This window comes from Lepisosteus oculatus, chromosome 17 (assembly GCF_040954835.1).
Source record: "Lepisosteus oculatus isolate fLepOcu1 chromosome 17, fLepOcu1.hap2, whole genome shotgun sequence".
NCBI classification, from domain to species: domain Eukaryota; kingdom Metazoa; phylum Chordata; class Actinopteri; order Semionotiformes; family Lepisosteidae; genus Lepisosteus; species Lepisosteus oculatus.
In genome coordinates, this window is record NC_090712.1 from 1319882 (window position 1) to 1340976 (window position 21095).

Consider the following 21095-nt stretch of genomic DNA (forward strand, 5'->3'; position numbering starts at 1 on the left):
GAAGAGCGCCTGCCGGGCGCCCCCCACTGGCACACCCCGGTATCGACGGAATCGCGCCCCCCTGTTTGTTTCGGGTTTTTGCTGCCGTTTCTTTGTGCTGTGCAGCGGCAGAAAGGAGTCTGGATTAAATGACCGACTGTTTGAGCGTCGATTGATGTCGCTGCCGCAAAAACGCCAGAAAACCGCGCATACATGCCCGAACCTCGCCGCGATCTGGCGATCTGAGTCGCAGTCACAGGCGCCCACACATACTGGGAGCTGACAGAACTGCTCCCTTCAGTTTCAGTTAGGATGCGAGAGATGAAGATGTTGAGAAAGGTCCGAGCTGGGGTCCACTTGTGAGACGGCCGTCAAGGCTGCGGGCCTGGCCGTTGTCGTGGCAACAGCGGCGGGCAGGGGCGCCCTCGCGCGGGAAGGGAGCGGGAGAGCGAGTTTCCCCCCGGGGCAGGGAGCAAGCGGCGTGCACGTTTAACACCCGAAAAGAAAGAAAATATTAATTTTCTTCTGTCAGTTAAGCCTTCCTTTGTCTTGTAGACGATGGGGAAGCCAACGATTCTAATGGTTTCCGCGGTGTTGCTTTTGAATGTCGAGTTCAGCCTGGAGGTGTGGAGGTGAGGCAGTTTAAACGGAGGGCCCACAACCTGATAATGACGTAGGAATACATCAAGAACTTCTCCATCTTTTTTTTGAATTTATTTAATTGTATTTTAAATAACCTAGGGATTTTGTGGCATATTAAGGTTTTGGGATATTTTAAATGAGAGTAGCAACGTGCAAAATGGCTCGTTTGTAACAAATTTATTGCTTCAGTGTTTTCTTTCTATGTAGATACAGAAATATCATGGATGATGAACTTTTATTCATAACCAAAGCCTCTGTGAGTATGTGGTATTACGCTATGAGTCGTCACACCAGCCTATACTGTATCTTAAGCCCTGCTCCCTATACAGTCGTTGTACGATATGGATATTCTTCAGTGATTTCTACATCAAATATTGTAAAGTGAGAAGTGAAAAATCTGTCGGATAATGAACCCAAGAACATGAAGGTTACAGATGAGAGGAGGCCCGTCCAGCCCGTTGGGTGGCCAGTAGCTAATTGATCCCAGGACCTCATCCAGCTGAAGGGTATCTGCTGGGCAGCCTGTTCCAGACACCCACAACTCCTTGTGTAAAGACGTGCCTCCCGTTCTCAGTTTTAAATGCACTTCCATGAAGTTTTCACTCGTGTCCCTGGGTTATTTCACTGTTGCTGTTCATCTGAATATTTTCACTGTGTCTGTGCATTCTGAATAAATCCGCTGGCTTGACTTTCTCAGTGCCTTTGAGGGTTTCGAATACTTGTCTCCATTGTACTCTGTTCAAAACAAAGGGTTCAGCCTGTCGGTGGAGGATAACTTCTTTCAATCCCTGGAATGTATCTGGTTGCTGTTCTCTGTACTTCCACAGCAGCAGTATCTTCAATATACAGTTTATGTTTAAGTATACAATATATTCTTATTTGAGTCTAGGGTACATTTCTGATGCAATTTCAAGATCTATACACCAACTCAAAAAAACTTGTCCCACGTTACGGTACAGTACTGCATGATATTTGACTCATGGACGCTAAATCCTTTGTAGTTGTGACAGCAGTGACTTCTGGCGTTTTCCTGTTTGCCTGGCCAATCTTGAAACCCACCCAAGACTAAAAGCCTTTTCAATTCATTCAGCCCATCAGTGAAGGACGCTACTTAACATGTAGAAAAATTCATGGTTTGTTTCAGAGTTAATACTTTATGTCAGACGGTTTTGATATCTTAATGATTTGGGGTTTCCGAATACCCATTATGTGGGACTGAACTTGATTTTAGTCACATAAATCATATTTTGATTTAGCGGTAGTTTGGAAAAAATGAGTAAGAAGCTTTGAAAATCAGTCCCGCAGGTGTTCAAAGACTTATGGTAGAAATCACATAATATACAGTTAATATTATGTTATAATGTTAATATACAGTGTATGTGATAGCATGTAACCTGGATCTGCAATGTCCAGATTCTTCTAGAGTATGAGGGATCCTCCTTCACAGAGTGGAGCTACCCAGAATTCTGTGAAGTGGACAATAAGAAGTAAGCCTTAACTCTGCTTGGCTGTTTGATTTTATTGCCTAGGTGCTGCTGGGGGTATTTAGCACATATACAGGGTTAGTCAAAATGCTGTCGACAACTTTGACACTTTATTACAAATTAATTACATGGGTCTCGTGATAACAGGACAAAATGATTTCTCCACAGGTGATGTCATTGTGGAGACTGTGCGACTGCAGCACCATCTGTGGAGGAGAAAACAAAACTTTAGTAAATTAACTGCCATTTATACTTGTCGACAACATTTTGACTAACTCTGAATATCCTTTGTATCTGTAGCACAGCAAGCACCTGCCAGCTTCCACCAGACAGTTTTACCTTACATGCACAGCAGCAAGACAACTAAGGGAAACAGATCAGTTCAACAATTGAAACTATTCTAGGGTGTGGCACTGATTAGAGAGTCCTGCTGCTCTTAGGGCAGTTGCTCACACTGGGATAATATGGGCTACTGAATCTTCGGGCCTTGAGAAAAAAACCCACTTTGCTATTTGGGAATACTTTTAGTTTTAAAACATTTAATGCAACTGCTGTCTTTTCTTTATGTGTGACTGAAATAGGTGTAATTTGCTTGTCTAGTGTGTAACTAATTAATTAGAGGGGTTGTTCAGAGGTATTAAAAACACAGTAAGAAAGGATAGATGTTTGATCTTTTCACTTTGTGCAAATATTCATTCGTTTGCTGCTTGATGTTTCTCTTTGCAAATGTGACCAGGCAGCTTGGATGTGTTTGGATGTGCTTTGCCATCAGGGTCATTTAATATACTGTAAACTAAAGATTATTAAGACACCAAATACAGGAACCAGTGCACACCAATGCAGGAACAGAACGATTTTCAAACATATTGCTCTGCCACAAAATATACACCACACTTTTTCTAACCTCAAATACTTTTCAAAAAATGTTTAAGTACACATTCGTCTTTCTCTACTTTTAACATCTACTGCTAGATCATTCACCTTTGATCATTTATAACCATTTTATGTACAGACAGGGAGCACAGTTTCCAACAGAGATGTAAAACAATCAATTTAATCTCCCTTTCAGCTAATTTGAATGTGTAAAACGATGAATGAGATATTGTTAATTTCTTTCTGCAGCTCTCCCAAAGCAGTCCTGACATGCAGGATTGCTGGATACCATAAGGTTAAACCATTAGTCTCTGAAAATGTAAGTATTAGTTGTTACTAATACAGATTGAGTAAAGTTTGCAAGATTATTTTGCTATTACAGTATTAAACATTATGTTTAATGATTATGTTTAATTATGCTGGAAGTTTTCTTATGCTGGTAACAAATACATCAGAGCTAAGATAAGTTTAATAAACACGTTTAGATTAGCGTCGTGGCTCATCACAGATAAGGCATGGAGTATCCTGTGTGCATAGTCAAGCAGTTACTTATTTAAACAGTCTGAAACATTCTTAAACAAAGGTTTATAATAGAGTTTGTTACAAATCCAGGCTTTTGAGGAAGAGGAAAGGCACCTTCACATCGGGGACTCCTTTTTTTGTTTTTCATGGTATGTAGCAAAGGCGCCAGACAGCAGGTAGGTGGTCGTTTCCTCAGTTGTTGACACATTGGTGGTGGATGAAGATGACCAGATACAGAAGCCTGGTGGAACGCCAGCTGTAGCCTGTTTGGTCTAAAACACACAAAGTAAATTGTGATGCTTCTGGTTGCCTTCATGATCCTAAATGCTTGTCTTTATCTTGTAACAGCTCAGAAAAAGCAACCCAAATGCAGGTAAGAAAACTGACTCAACAGGATCTCTTCAAGACCTTATTTATAACAATTGTAGCAGATTTTGCATCCCGCAATTAAAAGAGAAAGGATACAAACCACTTAACAAACCTGTACATTCCATCGCTGCACATGTCACTACAAACTGAGCTGAAGTTATATAAGTAACATAAAAAATGCCAAAATGTTTAAACAGGTCCATATATGTGCTTGAATAGGTGAATAATTCATGTAATTATTATTTGTAGAAAGGGGGTAAATAAAATCCATGTCAAAATTCTGCAAAGAATGCCTTTTCATTCAGTGATCTGTGCCTCCAGTTCATGCCACAATGTTCATGTAATCTGGATGGCATGAAGACCTACTTAATAGACAGAATTATTAAGACATACAAGTTAACGCATTAAAACTATAAATTAATGAAAAATAGTTCTGCTGTTTTTCAGCATGCTTCATCGTAGGCCTGGTGCTCTCTTTTCGTGGTGTCATAGATGCCAAAGCCTTCCTGTCCTTCTCAGCACGCCTGGGTCTACCTCTAGATCTGAAAACTGCTCTCTGATGACATGTTGGATGAGGATAAGTGTTATCCAGTGCTGCCATAAACACTTCCTTCTCTGCGCTCTGGTCTAGTCCTGCTCTTCCTCGGCCTCATTATTTGTAACGAAGAACCAAGTCTTCCTAAAATTGCCAGACATAAGCAATGCCCCATTCACTGTCATCACTGGCAAAGGGAAAGGAGCGATGGGTGTGGCCTGTATGCCTTGAATGACATCCTGCCATGGGAGGTGGTATAGGCTGGTATTCATGCAGGGGATGCAGGTAAGAAAGAGTTGTCATGGCTTTAACGAGTCTTGAATGTTTTCTTGTTTAGATACTGAGAGTGTGGGTGATGGATCCCGAGAATGCCGATCCTGCTGAAATCAATCAGACAGCACTTTCCCCCTCAGTAGTAAGCAAAGTCTTTACTGTGTCTTAAAGATGAAGAAATTCCTAAGACTTTTTTATGAGTTGCTACTTCAAACTCAGTGTTTCCCATTTTATATTTATAGTTGTAGCTATCTGCATGTAACACTCTGCAGTCTCTGTGTTAACTGCGGGGTGTTTGCCAAGTCTGGAATTTAGTCTTAAGTATATTTGAGTTTCCCTTGCAGCTTCTACAGTGTTTGATAATCCTCCTAATTTGATGTCAGCTGCAAACCTGACTGATTTAGTTTACAGTGGCAGAACTGAACACAGAACAGTGGACCTGAACCGGTCCCTGTGGTACACCCCATTTTGAACATTCACTCCTTAACTGTGCTTTATTATCCATCCATGAATTAGGAATTCATTCTTAATCCAAAATATGTGCATTAACCAGAATTCCTGCTACCTGTTATTTGAGAACTCTTTATGAAGAACTTTACTAAAAGCCTTCTGAAATCTAAATATTATATGCACTATATTCTATTCTATTGCTGCTGCAGTTTATTCAAAGATCTCAAACAGAAAACATGGTAGGTTATCAAGTTAATATTTCCCCAGGAAACATTGTTACATTCCGTGAAAATTCATTTTAATGTTTCTTTGAAATTAGTTTTTCATGATGCTCTTATTTAAGGGAAGCAGCAGTGAATTCTTTGGGCTTGGGGACTATGAATTTCTTTCTCATCTTGCAGCAATCTTCCTTCATCAGTAAGCAGTTCTTCACCCTGGGGCAGGATCCTATAATTAAATGGTCTCCAACAAAGTCAGTCCAAGGGGATTTTAACTTTGTAAAGGGGTAGGTACTGTAGTAAATTAGTTATTGCTGCCACTGCTGAGCAGGCAGCCAGTGAGATCACACACCACCCAAATGAGCTAAACGTTTCCCTCTGGGGTTTGAAAGCTGCTTGGACATGCCAAAGTCAGTCATGCCAAATTAATAATAATAAATAATTGCTTACACATATATAGCGCTTTTCTGGAGACTCCGCTCAAAGCGCTTTACAGGTAATGGGGATCCCCTCCACCTCCACCAGTGTGCAGCCCCACCTGGATGATGCGACGGCAGCCATAGTGCGCCAGAACGCTCCCCACACATCAGCTCTCAGTGGGGAGGAGAGCAGAATAATGAAGCCAATTCATAGATGGGGATTATTAGGAGGCCATGATTGGTAATTGGTACCATAATAAACCATAATACCATAATAAACTATAATTGGTAAATGTTGATACACTGCTAGAGACAAAGAAAATTCTTTGCTCATATCTGGGTTAAAGTTCTGGGCCAAAACCTGACATTTAATTAGAAGTTGGAAAGGGCAAATATAGTACAATACCGGTAAAAACAAGTCACATTCACTTTTGACTTTTAGAGATGTAAAAGTGAGAGATCATGTGCGGGACTTCTCTCGACTGCTGCAGGTACTGGGAAATCCACCTCACAGACAACGAGGTGCAAAGTTTGCCGAACTTCTGGATTGAGGGGAAGGCGGTGGGCTATCAGAACTGCTTCATCGCCTCCGGCTACCACACCTTCCACGACGTGGAGCCCCTGCTGCCCCCTGGGGGCCGGGAGGTGCCCCTGCGCCTGCCTCGGGGCAGCCAGCTCTCGGTGGCCTGGGAGAGCTGCTCCCTGAGCACCGCGCTGCTCCTCTCGGACTTCGGCACCTTCATCACCCACGACGCCTTCGGCACCCTGGCGGAGATCCTGGTTGCCCCCCACCTGCTGGCTGCCCCTGCCGAGGGGCACTTCACCTTGACAGACGCGGTCATCGTGGAGGGCAGCATCCTCTTCCTCATGGACGGCTCCGTGTACTGGAGGAGCTACGACAGGCTGCTGAGGAAGAGGGAGGAAGACCTGCCCAGCAGCGGAGTGCAGGGGCTGCAGTACAGGCCTACCTGCTGGCAGAGTTATCCGCTTCGGGTGAGGAGAGCATCACTCTTCGGCAACTTATTACAACTGCATTTCTTTCTTTTTGATCATTCAGTTTCCTACATTATTTGGTTTTCTAACATTATTTCCTAATTATATGTTATTCCCTAGTGTTTTTACAGCTTTCAGACAGACTGTACAACACAGTCCCATGTGATAAAATACAAAATGAAACAATTTTCTTTGTCATTTGTAAGGGATCAGACTTTCTACGGTTTTCTTGCCTTAATACCAGCTTTTCTAAGTCAAAGAAATAAAAGTTGAAGCTTAAAGCAACACTGCACATCGACAGTGTTCACAATGATGGGTTATTACTGCTTGTTTTCGTAGCGGATAAAAAAATGCTGTTTTTCTTTTCTTCCAGGACATAGAACTAAGCATCATCGCAGTGTGGACAGAAGACCAGTTGTATCTGGGCAGATCGACTTTTTACAAGAAGGCGGACCGAGCCCTCTTGGCCCAAATCTTGCGCCTTCCCTCTTCCTGTAACGTCACCATTGCCGCTGTAGCTTTTGGGTCCCGCCCTCCTGAGGTTGGTGTGCTGGTGGAGGCCTGTGGCGCGCACGACTCCTCTGATGCCAGGCTGTTCCTCGTCCTCTACGACGAGGAGGCAGGCTCCTGGTTCCAGAGCGCCTTTCTGGGGCGGCTGAAGCCGGGCTCCCTGTCGGGAGGCCCCTTCCGCCTGAGGTTCGTCCAGTCCGCCCTGCCCTCCGTGCTGCTCTGGAACAAGGAGGCCCTCTATTACAGCTCCCGAAACAACAGCGAGTACGGCCTCCTTCGCACCCCCCGCTCAGCGAACCTCACGGCGGAGTCTGGCGGCAGCAGCATCCACCAAGTCATTTTGGGTTAAGTGTGCCACTTCAGCAGCAGGGCTTACCAGGCCAGAGAACAGGAGGCCCTGCATAGGGAGTCCAGGGGAGTTCTCTTTTGTCTAGTCGTGATGCGCACTCATTGATCCCTTTTGCTTGCTCCCTCCCTGCAGATCTGTCCTGGAACGTGGTGGTGAAGATGGAGAACAACGCCCTGTATTTCTGCAAGGTGGGCATGGACGAGCTGGTCAGGCTGCACATGTGGGCGCGGCCCGGCACCAACATGGCCCTCTACCTCGGGCCGAAGGGCCAGATGAAAGTGCTGAGGCAGGTGGAGTCGGCCATTGAGGTCCACATGTACCCTCTCAGCATGGAGGTGAAGAGCGCGGTGCTGGGCACAGCCCACACATGCGCCTACTTCACCTTCCAGCACAGCATGGACATCCCAGCCTATTACCTGGACATGGGGGAGCAGATGGAGCTGTGGGCTCAGATCGTCTACCCCGAAAACATGGGTGTGAACATACAGATCTCTGGGCACAGGCTGGACCTGCTGCACGTAGCCACCCGAACACGCTTCGAGATAGCCAGTCAAGTCTGCACAAAGAACACGGTAAAAGCACAGCGACCAACACTTTCATTGTCCTACTCCTTTCACTTCGTGATAAAACATCCGCCAGGTGTTTGTTCTGTCTTCATTTCTAAATCTTTCTGGGTTTTGTTTACTGCTTCTTCAGTGTTTGCTAATCCTCTGAATTGAGTATCACCTGCAAATTTGATCAGTTTACTAACTATTCTGGCATTGATATAAATCAGTGGGTCTAGTACAGATCCCTGTAGCACTCCACTATCACCCAGTTTTATCTTTTTCATGTGGAAAACAATTATGAAGGGATCTCCTAATGGAGTTTTAGCCAGTTCATTGAAGTTAACAGTTGATCGAACTGTTATTTTGTGACCGAAAAATCGCTTTTTAGATTTATAATAGTGAAGAACACAAATATTAATCACAAGGAACACAAGACAATGTGTCAGTTTAGTTTGATTGGTAAATGTGATGGATTAGCTAGACCAACACTTTTAATTAGTTGCACGTGTAGAGTTTTCCTTGAATAGTAGTGATAAAGCTTTTGAAGACTCTTCTTAGGGTGAACTACAGAATACTCAATGACAAGCTGGGTTTCTTCTCACTGTAAGATGCATCAGTAACACTCAAAATTGCAATAATAGTAGCAAACACTAGTGGAGGCTTTGAGTAGCTCTTGAAACTTGCAAAATGAAGTATGAGTGATAACCATAACATTTTTGACAATATTATCATGAGTAGTTGCAGTAGCATTATAAGAGGCATTTATTATTCTGGGTGATTATGCAAAACACCTATCCATTATTTAATTACTTATGTTTCGTATTTGTATTTATCTAAATTGCTACCTGATGCACTTTTCTTCTTGATTGTTCTGCAATGACAGTGTACTTTTTATGTATTTATTGTTCCCTCAGACAATTAAACTGTACCATTGGCGGGACTACAGCAAATCAGAGAACTACAGAGAAGAAGTGCAAGTCTTTTCTCTTTTGTGTCCTTTTTTTACCTCTGCTCTGTTGCTATAAACACAAATTTAGCTAAAACCCTACAAGGGCGCTGGCTCAAGCTAGGTCTCCATTCTAAATTCCCACTTCACTGCCCCAGAGGAAGCGATGGATGTGACTGTATCTGGCAGACAGATGTGCACAGTCCTTCTCATGCTCAGATGCACATCTGGTATGTCCCCAGTGTCAGATTCTAACTGCCTTGTGTAGCTCTATATGTCAAACCATTTTGCACTCTCCTGCCAGTCCCTTGTTTGCTTTTGAAAATCTTGTGTTGCAGTCTTTAATTTAGTGGGATTTAAAGACAATCACATTGATCAGTCTGAAGAGCTGCAGTTCAACATGTCTGTCCCGAGAGACACCTGCAGCGTAGCACCATATTTTCCTCATTTTCACTCCTGCTGTTCTAAAGGTTTCACATCAGGTGTTCTTCCAAGCAGCACACCTGCGATCACAGGATTCAGACACTGTTTACCATCAAGCCTGTGAGTTGCCAGTGCTGTATGCTGTCAGGGCTCTAGAAACAAATCCTTAGCGGACAATTCTATGTGTTTGTTTCAGAAGCCAAACAAGTGGCATTGTCACTCTGGAGGTGGTGCCAAATTTACCAGGCAACACCTGCAACCTGCCTTCCAACCGGGTGAGTACCACGAGGGGAATGATTTTGCACTGAAACAGAAGAGAGAAATAAATAGTTTTAGAAAGTTAAGTAAAAAAAATTAGAAGGTTTTCAAGTTCCTAGTTTTGAAATCAGAGGTAAGTTATATTTCAGTATGTGTCAGGGCAGAAATTGCACTAATGAATTGATAGTTTCATTGTGTGTTTTACAACTGTAAAACTGAATTGTCAGACATGTGAAACTGAGAGACATTAGTTATAGAGTTAGACTGTGAAATGAAAGCTTACCTCTGTGAACTGAGCGCTTCCAAGAGGACAGAGGTACTGCATCTGAATTCACATGTGCACTGCTTTAAAAGTCCTTTCCATTATCAGATATCACATATTAAAGTTGGCTGTCCTCCAAAAAGACACATACGCATCAGTAGGTAAGTGATTTGTTAGTTTTTTTTAATTGAGCTCTGCATATTTTCTACTTGTATATAAAATACTCTAAGATAAGATCACTTTATTAGCCATATACAATTTCTTGGATTAGGAATTTGTCTTTTCAAATACCCCAGCTTGCTCTCCATGAGACACACAGACAGGGAGAGAGAAGCTTGGGGTCAGAGCGCAGGGTCAGCCATTTATACGGCGCCCCTGGAGCAGTTGGGGTGAAGGGCCCTGCTCAGGGGTCCAACAGAGTAGGATTCCTCTGCTGGCTGCGGCAATTAAGAATTATTTTTTGCTAAACAAGGACCCGAGCCTGAAATATGCTCTCCTTGCTTGAACAGCCCCTTGATAGTACAGTAGATTACTGCACAGAGCACAATGGTCTGTGAAAAAGTGAAATATATTAGTTTCAGTATGCCACTCGAATTTGTGCTGCCTGTTAGCAAGCCATGAATGGTCTCAAAAATCAGTGAAGGCCTTGTAATTCACCTCATGGTGTACAGTTCCAGTAAAGATCAGACCTTGACAACTTAAAAGCTCTTAACTAGTGGAGTTCATTCTTCAGTCTGCGTCACACTCTCTACAGTGGTAAAACTCATATTTATTGAATTTTCTTCTCAGGCCATGGGGAACTCCTTGTGAAAAACTTGATTTAAAAAACTACAGCATTCCTGGGTGAGTAACAATTCCATGTTATGGGCATCTGAGCTCTTTTGAATGATTACCAATCAGCTCTGTGCACTTGCTTGGGTGTTTGAACTACTGTATGCATCTGTGTTTTCTGCAGATCGGTGCTGAGCAATCCACAGGATCAGGATCTCGTAAGATTGATGCTGTGTCTTGATGGGGTCCAGGACGCACAGTTTCACAGTACAATAATCCCTAAATAGAATCTAAATAAAAACAATAACATGTTGTGAAAGAGTTCTTGAATCTCCACTGTCAACATATCATTGAAGGTCATTGCTGAAAAGTCTGAGATTAATCTGATGCCAGAATTAAATCCTATAGGTTCTGGTATAGAAAATACAAAAACAAACTTCATAATGTTGGCATGTTTTCCTAATTTATTAAAATAAATCATTAATAGTTATTATTATGATGATTTTTCAGAAATATAAAAACATATTGGAAGGGAAAAGATTTAAGAATCCTAAAAGCAGTGCTACTTAACTCACACCCCAATCCCCTCCATTACACAGTTTTGCTGCAAACATCTCCTTTTATTACTCAGCTGATAATTAGCATGATGGATCAATACAGGAATTAAGGAGTTGGTTGAATGAAATTACTGCAATAGTTCAGATTGGAAGAGCCACAAGGTGATATAGATAATAAGGATAGAAGAGGGAAGAGTTCCATTTGATCAAAAAAGGCTCATGCTTCAAAAAACAACTTTTTCAACTTGGTTTTGAAAGTAGTAGTTAACTGATCCAAGGATCTTGGCCACCCTTTCCTTCAAGGACCCAGGGTTTTGACTTTATCTGCGTAGCTGGGTTGGGTATTCCAGACTCCTGTTTATGTTCCAACGTTGTTCTGAAGAGGTGCACTGGGTTGATGTTGTCAAGATTAGTGTCTTCTAATTTTTCCAGGTGGTTGACTATGACTGGGAATACCTTGGCTGTTTGTTCAGGATCTACTATGCAACCCCTTTTCTGCCAGGCATAGACCTGTAAGTTGGGAATTCGGACAGTCTGAAAGCCGAGAGAATATAAAAGTACAAAAGACACAAGCCATCTTCTACTGGACTGGAGGACTCCTGTCTGAGGATGGCCAACAGAGAATTTCACTCATCAGCCAGGGTGGAAATGTAGAGAAACGGACGGGCGCACACTGTTCCTGCCATTGACCTCCATTGTGTTATCAGTCTTGCGTCCTGCTACAGTCTTCTGTTTTCCGTTCCAACCTGACAGTTCACTTAATCATTTTCTTATTTATATATATTTCATGTTTCCTGAGCAGTTTACTACTTTAAAAACATTCACTTTGTTAAAGGTACAGGTAACTTAAAAACTCTTAGGGCCCAGTTAGAAGTACTGTATTGGATTTATTCAGTTAATTAAATATTTTGAGCAACTGTAACTGAGACACAGCTGGAACAAAAGCCAGAAGACACTAAACGAGTCTGGTTCCCCTGTTCTGTCCCAGCCACACTCACATACCGGTCCTAAGTGATCTTGTTACAGTCTTTAAAGTCTATAGTCCTAGTAGTCTTTAAATTGCATCATTGTGCCCTCTAGGGGTGACTCCATCGTCCCTTACTCCCTTGATAACAATTTGATTTATTTTGCTTATAGCTATGACGGTGACACCTTTTTAAAAAGTGTTGAAGCCAACTTCATAGTCTGGGAAGAAAATGGCAGAACAGACTACTCCTTCAATGCCTCCATGGAGACGGTACTTCTTGTATTCCCACTCGAGACTTCCTGTAAAATGACAGAGTCTGGATTCATTGAGAAAAGTGAAGCTTTTGACACTCATAAATACCAATTTATACCTAAACTGTGTGCGTATTGGTCAGAGCCGCACCGTTATGGCGTGAAATCTAGTATAGTAAAACAAAGCTAACAACACTGAGTTTTATGCCAGTATATCCTCATTAAAGAGGAGCATGCCATGAGTCACCACCTGAAATGTAGCAGGTACACACGTTTCCTTCATTGGTCTCTAAAAAAGGTCTTCTCCAGAGGGAGATGTCCTTGGCAGTTCCTGGGCCAGAGCAGAGTAGGGCTTGTTCTGAGGTCAGCAGTAACGAACATGTTTGCATGAGCTCTTAGCTCTGTCTTCCTGGTCCTGCAGGTGGGCTGCCTTCGTGAGGCACAGACTTGGAGCTCCATGCTGGCAGGAAACGGCAGTTTCTCATCAAGCACACCAGGAGAAGCCTGGGGACCACATGTAAGGGAACGAAGGGTTGGGTTGAACGCATCAGGGTTAAAATGTTCAGTCATTTCCGCGCCCTGTGCCGTCCTGAAGCCTTGGGAAGAAGGGATAATGATCAGGGAAAATACTGTTCTGTCCTGGGCACACCTGGGCTGCGTGAGACTGCTCTTCTCACTGGCTCTTAAAGTTTCGCCCTCTCTGAGACAGGGGTCTGCAGTCGCCCTGGCCCTACTTCATCTCACTCTGCATTCCTCTCCTCCCCAGAACTACAGGAGCTGTTTTGAGGTGACCCCTGGTGTGCTGGGGGAGCTCAGCCAGCCCTATGAGATCCTCAACAGAAGTGGCAACAACTTCATCACCTGGTCTCAGGTGCAGAGTGGCATCTATGTGTTCAGCGTCAAGATCCTGGATCCAAACTTCAGGTGACTGAGGCTCCTTGCATTTCTTAAAACCTTAAAAAAAAAAACTTTTCTGTTATTACTAAACCTAAATGTTATTGGTAGTTCAGGTGGGTAGCTGCGTCAGCATGCGTAGGCTGCAAAGGGACAAGTAATGGGTTTATTCTATGGTGAAAAAAAGAAGAAAGAAAACACAACATTTCGGCTGTGGAGTCTTGTTCGGGTGTGAGAAAGACAGGGCAGACAGCAAAGATTCAATAGCACAGGAGAACAAAAGCTGGGAGAGTGGCGTAGGCGGGAGCAGGGGAGAGGCCACCCAGGTGGTGCGAAGTGGGGAGAGGTGAAGAGAGGGGTGAAGTCGAAACCTGCATGAGAATAGAGATGATCACACAAAAACAAGTCTGTCGTTGAGAGAAGGGGGAAGGTGTGAACCAAGTTTCAGGATGAGTTTCGTTTCTGTTGTTTTTCTGCTGTGGGAGTTGAGAAACCCTTCTTTGGGAACAGAGACAGAGAGACCGGTGTGATCATGGCCGTCAGAGGTGAAATGAGAAACTATGGGCTCGGAGAAATCTTAAATCTTCACAGCCCTAACATGTTCGCTGAAGCCGTCTCCTAGCCTCCTTCCGGTTTCCCCAACGTAGATGGCTGGGCATTTCCTTCAAGAGGTTTCTGGAGGTATCAGAGGTCGCCAGGGTGATCTGGAATCGTCCTGGGGGGCCTTGAATGAGTGTGGTGTTAGATATGTACTTGCAGGTGTCACAGCGAGCTCTGTTGCAGGGGAAAGTGCCTGGTGTGGATGGTTGCTGAGGACGGTCAAGGGAGCTGTGAACAAGAAGGTTGTGCAGATTAGGTGATCAGCGATATGAGATGATGGGGCGGTCAGAAAAGAGGGCCCCAGTGGAGGGATCATCCTGTAGGATGGAAAAGTTGTCGTTAATGGTTCTGGGGATAGACAGTGTGTTGGGGTGGAAGGGAAGCACCAAAGAAATGCAGTTTTTAGGCCGGGGGTTCCTGATCGAGTTGATGGTCCGGGGGCTGTTATTGGCTCAGATGAGGACCCTGTCAATAATGTGGGTGGGGTATCCTCTGTTGATGAAAAAGGAGTGCATTTTGAGTGCTTGGTTCTGGAAATCCATGTCATCACTGCCGAGTTGTCATAGCCGAAGGAACTGTGAAAAGGGGAGAGAGTTTTTAGTGTGTTTGGGGTGAAATGAGCTGTACAGGAGATAGCTGTGTGAATCTGTGGGTTTGTAATAGACTGAAGTAGAGAGTCGGATGATTAATGGATAGGTTTATGTCTAGAAATGGAAGAGTTGTGGAAGATATGTTAACTGTATATTTGAGGGATGGGTGGAAGTTGGTGAAGTGATGCAGGAAGTGCTCTAACTGGTCATTAGAGCATGTGGCAGCACCAATGCAGTCAGCGATGTTTCGCTTGTAGAGGTCAGAGACAAAGCCAGTGTAGGAAGTGAAAAGACGTTCTTCTACCCAACCAACAAAAATATTGGCATAGCTGGGTCCCATCCTGGTGCCCATGGCAACTCCACTAACCTGCTGTTAAAAAAGGTTTTTGAGGGCTGTAAGATGTTAGAATAAGAATAACTAAATGTTATTAGTAAAACTAAATCATCCTGAAGTAAGGCTAGATCTGTTTGTAAATTTTACTTTATTTTACTATGCAAACTAACTCTTAAAAAACAGGTAAGACGAAAGGTGTGTTATTCAGCAGTTATGTAGACTAAATTACAAGTAGATACAAGCAATAGATTTGTTCCCTGCTAAAAAGAGAAGAAAGGAAACACAACGTTTTGGCTGTAAAACCTTCTTCCTCACACCTGAAGAAGGCTCCACAGCCGAAACGTTGCGTTTTATTTCTTCTCTTTTCAGCAGGGAATAAACCTATTGCTTGTTCCTTTTCAGACTACGCTTGCTGACGCAGCTCCCCACCTGAACTACTTCTACATTACAAGTAGTCAGCTGAGATGAAAAGGGTCATTCCCATTAAGAGTAATATATTTATATGATAATTCTTAACTGCACTACACAGTGGTGACAGGTACAGTATACCGCCACTAAGTTATTACATTAAATTACATTAACTCAATTTATTCTGTCATTGTGAAGAAAGAACAAAAAGCACCTGACATGGCAGATGCACATCTCACTCTGAGTAAAATTATCATCAGATTAAAACGTGCTGAGTCCAAAACAAATCAGATGGTTATGAAAGAAGTGGGATATTAGTGAAAATGAATTAATTTGATCTTTAACGTTTTTCTCCTTAGAGATGACAATTTAAGATCTAAAATGACTGATTTTGAAAGATAAAAAATATATAGAGTAGTTCAGGTGGGGAGCTGCGTCAGCATGCGTAGTCTGCAAAGGAACAAGTAATGGGTTTATTCCCTGCTGAAAAGAGAAGAAAGAAAACGCAACGTTTCGGCTGTGGAGCCTTCTTCAGGTGTGTTGTGCCCATGGCATGTTGGGATAGGTTCTTGTTCCCCTGTGACCCTGTATTGGATGAAGAGGCTAGAAAGTGATTGAATTGAACACCTGAAGAAGACTTCACAGCCGAAACGTTGTGTTTTCTCTCTTCTCTTTTCAGCAGGGAATAAACCCATTACTTGTTCCTATAGATAGAGTAGATACAGTACATAAACAGGTATTCTGTCGATTTTTCTCGGTAAAAACGTTCTGTTGGTGACGCCACAAGGTGGCAGTAGAGTTTTTCTTTAGCGCTAATCACTTTAATGAAGATTAATAATTGATCATGATTTAAACACAGCTGTGATATAGTGACAGCTACCCAGCTATACAAAATAAAGTCCGGCTCAGTTTCTATAGACATTTATTAGCATTGCCTAGACCAGCTTAAAATACATATTGATAAGAGGCAAGTTTTAAAAAAAAGATCTTTTAGATGTAGTTTTTCTCCAATCAATAGGCACATCAGATCAATTAAGCACATCAGATCAGGCCTCCAGGCTTTAAATAAAATGTTCCTCCATTCTCATATTTCTGATTGATTTTATTCTCAAGGCTGAAAAAGGCTAAGGAGTCTGAATTTGCAAGGCTGCAAAGGGAATTTGGAGAAGCTGCCATTATACTGAGTTAATGGATCAGCCCTGTATTTGGTAATGACTGATACCACTGACTCACCCTCCAGGAATTAAGTGGAGCTCTTTGGTCAGTGATATTTAATACTCCAATGATGACATGAAAGCTCCTGTAGCACTTATGGGAGAGGCATTCAGGGAGATGGAGGTGAAAAATAATCAAATTGACCAACAACCCCTGAGGATGTTCAACAAGCAGAGATCGTTAAACCTACTATGTCTGCCTTCGTGGAGACACTGTTAAATGAGGATCAACCCATGGAACTAATTTTTTCCCCTACAAAAATTCAGAAAGGCTTGTTTATGAATTTCTCAGCAGCAGTCTGTGCTGATTTGTGTTTCAAATCTGTTGTCATTTTAGATTAAAGGAATCTCGGGAGCTCTGGATTCCTCCCACAGTCTAAGAACATACACATAGATAAATTGGCTTCTGGGACAATCGGCCCTGGTGCGAGTGTGTGAGTGTTTGTGTCGGTGTGTGCCTTGTGATGGACTGATGTCCCATCCAGGGTGTACCCCGCCTTGTGCCCATGGCTTGCTGGGATAGGTTTTGCTCCCCCGTGACCCTGTGTTGGATGAAGAGGCTAGAAAGTGATCGAATGGACTCTGTGGAGTCAGGACACTTCAGCCTTCTCGTATTCAATTTCTGGACCTGTTTCCCTGTTTGGCTGTCTGGGTCTGTGTACAAAGTACACAACAGTCCGTCAGCATTGTGCATCCAGACTCTCCAGCTGTTCAAACCAAGACCTTGCAATGTTTCAGAACAAGAGACCTTGATCAACTGCTGCAAGATCTTACTTTAGAACTTGAAATGTTAGAAATAATTAATAATTAATTATAATTTCTTACACTTATATAGCACTTTTCTGGACACTCCACTCAAAGCGCTTTACAGGTAATGGGGATCCCCTCCACCACCACCAATGTGCAGCCCCACCTGGATGATGCGACGGCAGCCATAGTGCGCCAGAACGCTCACCACACACCAGCTCTCAGTGCGGAGGAGAGCAGAGTAATGAAGCCAGTTCATAGATGGGGATTATTAGGAGGCCATGATTGATAAGGGCCAATGGGAAATTTGGCCAGGATGCCGGGGTTACACCCCTACTGTTTTCGAGAAAAGCCCAAGGATTTTTAATGACCACAGAGAGTCAGGACCTCGCTTTTACATCTCATCCGAAGGATGGAAAACTGAGACGTGCGTCCCTGGGTGGGCTTGAACCACCAACCTTTCGGTTAACAGCCGAACGCGCTAACTGATTACGCCACAGAGACTGACGTAGACAGTAGATTGCTCCTTGTGTAATCCTGGATGTGTAATCACAGCCAGGAAAAATAGATATGTTTGAAGTAAATCAAAAACCTTAAAGTGTGATAAGATTTCTCACCTGGTGCTGTACTCCTGAAGCGGCTAACAAAGCTAACCTGTTGGATTTTCTGTTGTACTTCAGGGCTCAGTCTTGGGTCTGTTTTAACTCACCAGTTGCAGGCTGCCTCATGCAGTTTTAAAATGGTGGTGCAGGTTACCACTTCTGTGTTGAAGACACTCATGTGTACTGTTGTATATGGGTGCTTGTGAATGTTTCCTGAGTCAAGAACTTCAGGAATTTAGGTTAGTGATTAAATCTGAGCATAGTTTTGAAAGAAAGAAACAGATTTCTTTGACAAGAAAGGTAATGAGTGGATTCACTAGAGACCCTGTGGGAGGTGAAGCAGTCTGCTTTTTCCACTCTGTGAGCAGTGACAGAAGAGACATATTAAGAAAATGAAAGAATGTAACATTTGTGAGACACATCAATTTACATTATTCCATTACACTCTTTACATGACATTTCCAAAGTACCACATTTGTCACAATCAGTGTTTTCTCGCTATTTGCACAGGGTGACCAGTTTTTAATCAGTGGAACTCTGTGTGACTCTTAACGATTTCTGACTCAATTATCTTTTCAGTTTCTGCGACCTGCAAGCTGTATTTGCTGTACAGACCTATGGGGTTGTCACAAGGTAAGAGTGGAAGGAAGATTTCTAAAATATCTAAAACAAATTCAAAAAAAAAAAATCAGACTTGAAGGTTCATCCATTCTGTTTACTTCTCATGTTATTCATGTTCATTGCAGACATTGGGTCCAGAACAGACTCTCTGAGGGGTAATCCATCAGATTAGGCGAAGTTGAATAGGCTTTTTTTTTCAGTTATTTATGAAATAACGTCTGACTGGGCAGGCTGTGTTTTGCAATGTCTGCATGCCCTGTGGCAGTAGCATTCTGACTTGTGACCATACCTCTGTGCATGACTACAGTACACTCTTGTTTTTCACAACAAAACCTGTCTGTAATGCGTTGGTATTGCTGTAAGAGCAGTCCTTTGGAGTGGAATGTTACAGAAAACAAGAAAACGCCACTGAGCAAATTCTTCCGTTTCGCCTTTTGCAAAAAGAAGGCAGCACCACATGACAACAAGAGGCAGACTTACATACATTCTCATGGGATAAGGTGTCTAGATTGCCCACAAGGCAAACTCCCCCACACCCTTTGGGCATGTAATTACACAATGAACACTTAATAAGAAAGCATGAGGAAAGTGTTCACCAGCTGTGGGGGGCGCTGATGGGGCTCGGTGGGCTTGAGCTGGGCAGGGTACACACAGCCCCTTGTGTAACAGTGAGCCCTGGCATGTTCTGGGCACTAGTGGGGTGTCTACACTGAGAGCAGCCATCAGCCCTCCAGTGGTGCTGACTGTCCACTGTGCACAAAGCAGTTTGCAGCCAGTGCCAAGGGTGACTGGCTCAACACAAGGTGCTTGAGAGGTGTTGTGCCAACCCATATTCTCACTGCACTGGCACAGAGTGTGTAACCATACCCTGTGTTCATTCACAACTGGCAAGTCAAATTCGGCAGCAAATAAAATGAGAAACATAACTGTTGATTCCGAATTCATAAAAAGATTTCTTTTTGAATTAGCGGTCTTGTACCAGCAGCAATGCTCGCATTGGAATGTGCACAATCTCTGTTAAAGTTCTTAAGGCCTGCCTCTAAGGTGCATTGATTTTTGTCTGTGTTTCTTTAACATGCTGAAGATGTTGCCACACCCAGACATGTTTGTATAAACCTTGTGGTCCACATGACGTTATGAATTTATTTCAAATGTCATGTTTTTTTCAAATTGCAAACAGGAGGAAGTACCAATACAAATACAAAAATTCAAAATAAGGCCAAAATACAATAAAAGCCAAACTAATCAAATTCTGTAGCTGTGTCTTTATTGTTTTCCTGTTCTTTTCAGTTAGAGTAAGTTATATGATTTCATCAAAGCCCTGTGTGATTGGGGATATAGCTCATCAAGGGTTTTCGGTAATTCCTCCTTTGACCAACAGGGACACAAATGTGGTTTGAATTTTTCTGACAGCTATCTTGATAACTCATGGGTGTTTGTCGTTGCAGCAATTTTGGAGTATTTACCGGAACTACAGCAATGATGGTCACATTGATTGTTACTGGGGTATTGATCTGCACCTACTTTCGATACATAAAAGTTTTTCGGGAAATGTTAAATAACCCAGTTGTAGACAAACAGTAATGTTAAATATCCCACTTAACTGTGTGAAGGCAAACAGTGATGATTAGCTTGTCACTTGAAGGAAATGGATGGATTGTTATTCATAATAAAAAAATGAACATTTCTTCTTATATAGAGATAACTTTGAATGTACAAGAAAGGTTTTCACAAGTGACATGAATTTGTTACAGTTAAGTTGTACATTTAATAGTTCAATAAAGTACTCTTTTCTCCATTAATTTTGTTTTAATGTCTGATTTGCTCTTTTTACACATACATTTCTTAAAGCAAAATGATATAAGAGACTAAGAAAAATCAAGGCAATTTTAACCAAGTTCTACTTAAACTGGGACCATTAATTTGAAAACTTCTGAATGACCAATTGAAAGGTTTACAGAAAATGAGATATACAATCATTCAACTATGACTAAAAGCCTCTTCGAGGAGCTTTCTTAAAAACCCACGTGGCACCCAATCTGCTTTAAAGGAAGGAATATAAATAAGAAGCAAAAATATCTGTCCCGCCTAAACATAGCCGTGCTGTGATTCCTGTGATGTATTTGGTACGCATTGAGCCGAGACTGTCTGGGCAGGACTGAGTCATGTGGTGAGTCAAGGTTTTCAGGGTTTCATCGTGGCCTCATTAAGTCCAGACACGCAAGCCTGGTCGTGGAGCTCAGGAAAACCCACCGACCTGGATCAGCAGAGCTGCTCCTCCAGTACACTGATCCAGGTATCCAGAAACCTCAGAGGTCCGGACAGAGGCAACCCACCGGGCGCCTTCAGAATGAACAGGGCGACAGGGATCCGAGGTCTCAAAACAGAACAGGCGGCACATCCTTACCCAAAGCTGGAACAAGCTTCCCAGCCATGACTTTCAAGCCATCTGGCTTCCTGTCAACAAATGTCTAGAAGATGAACTA

At 42.8% G+C, this 21095-nt stretch overlaps 1 protein-coding gene and 1 non-coding gene across 5 annotated transcripts; one reads left to right on the forward strand and one right to left on the reverse strand.

The window, feature by feature from the left end:
- Positions 1 to 11: 11 nt before the first annotated feature.
- On the forward strand, positions 12 to 20411 carry catspere (catsper channel auxiliary subunit epsilon). 4 transcript variants are annotated; one of them, XM_015362433.2, is made up of 23 exons: positions 14 to 318; positions 535 to 611; positions 829 to 877; positions 2035 to 2108; positions 3228 to 3297; positions 3591 to 3676; positions 3849 to 3873; positions 4742 to 4819; positions 5529 to 5632; positions 6256 to 6757; positions 7131 to 7611; positions 7749 to 8188; positions 9079 to 9137; positions 9730 to 9808; positions 10162 to 10214; positions 10843 to 10896; positions 11009 to 11042; positions 11814 to 11893; positions 12519 to 12618; positions 13021 to 13116; positions 13366 to 13523; positions 18568 to 18621; positions 20058 to 20411. In XM_015362433.2, the coding sequence occupies exons 1-23, from the start codon at positions 292 to 294 to the stop codon at positions 20191 to 20193; spliced, it is 2916 nt and encodes a 971-aa protein (XP_015217919.2). In that variant the 5' UTR covers positions 14 to 291; the 3' UTR covers positions 20194 to 20411. The 4 variants fall into 4 exon arrangements, with proteins under 4 accessions (XP_069036132.1, XP_015217919.2, XP_015217920.2 ...); XM_015362434.2 differs by having other exon boundaries at positions 3591 to 3649; XM_015362435.2 differs by lacking the exons at positions 10162 to 10214; positions 10843 to 10896; positions 11009 to 11042.
- On the reverse strand, positions 17817 to 17890 carry trnan-guu (transfer RNA asparagine (anticodon GUU)). The gene has a single exon. It is a non-coding gene; the product is annotated as a tRNA-Asn (tRNA).
- Positions 20412 to 21095: the final 684 nt, after the last annotated feature.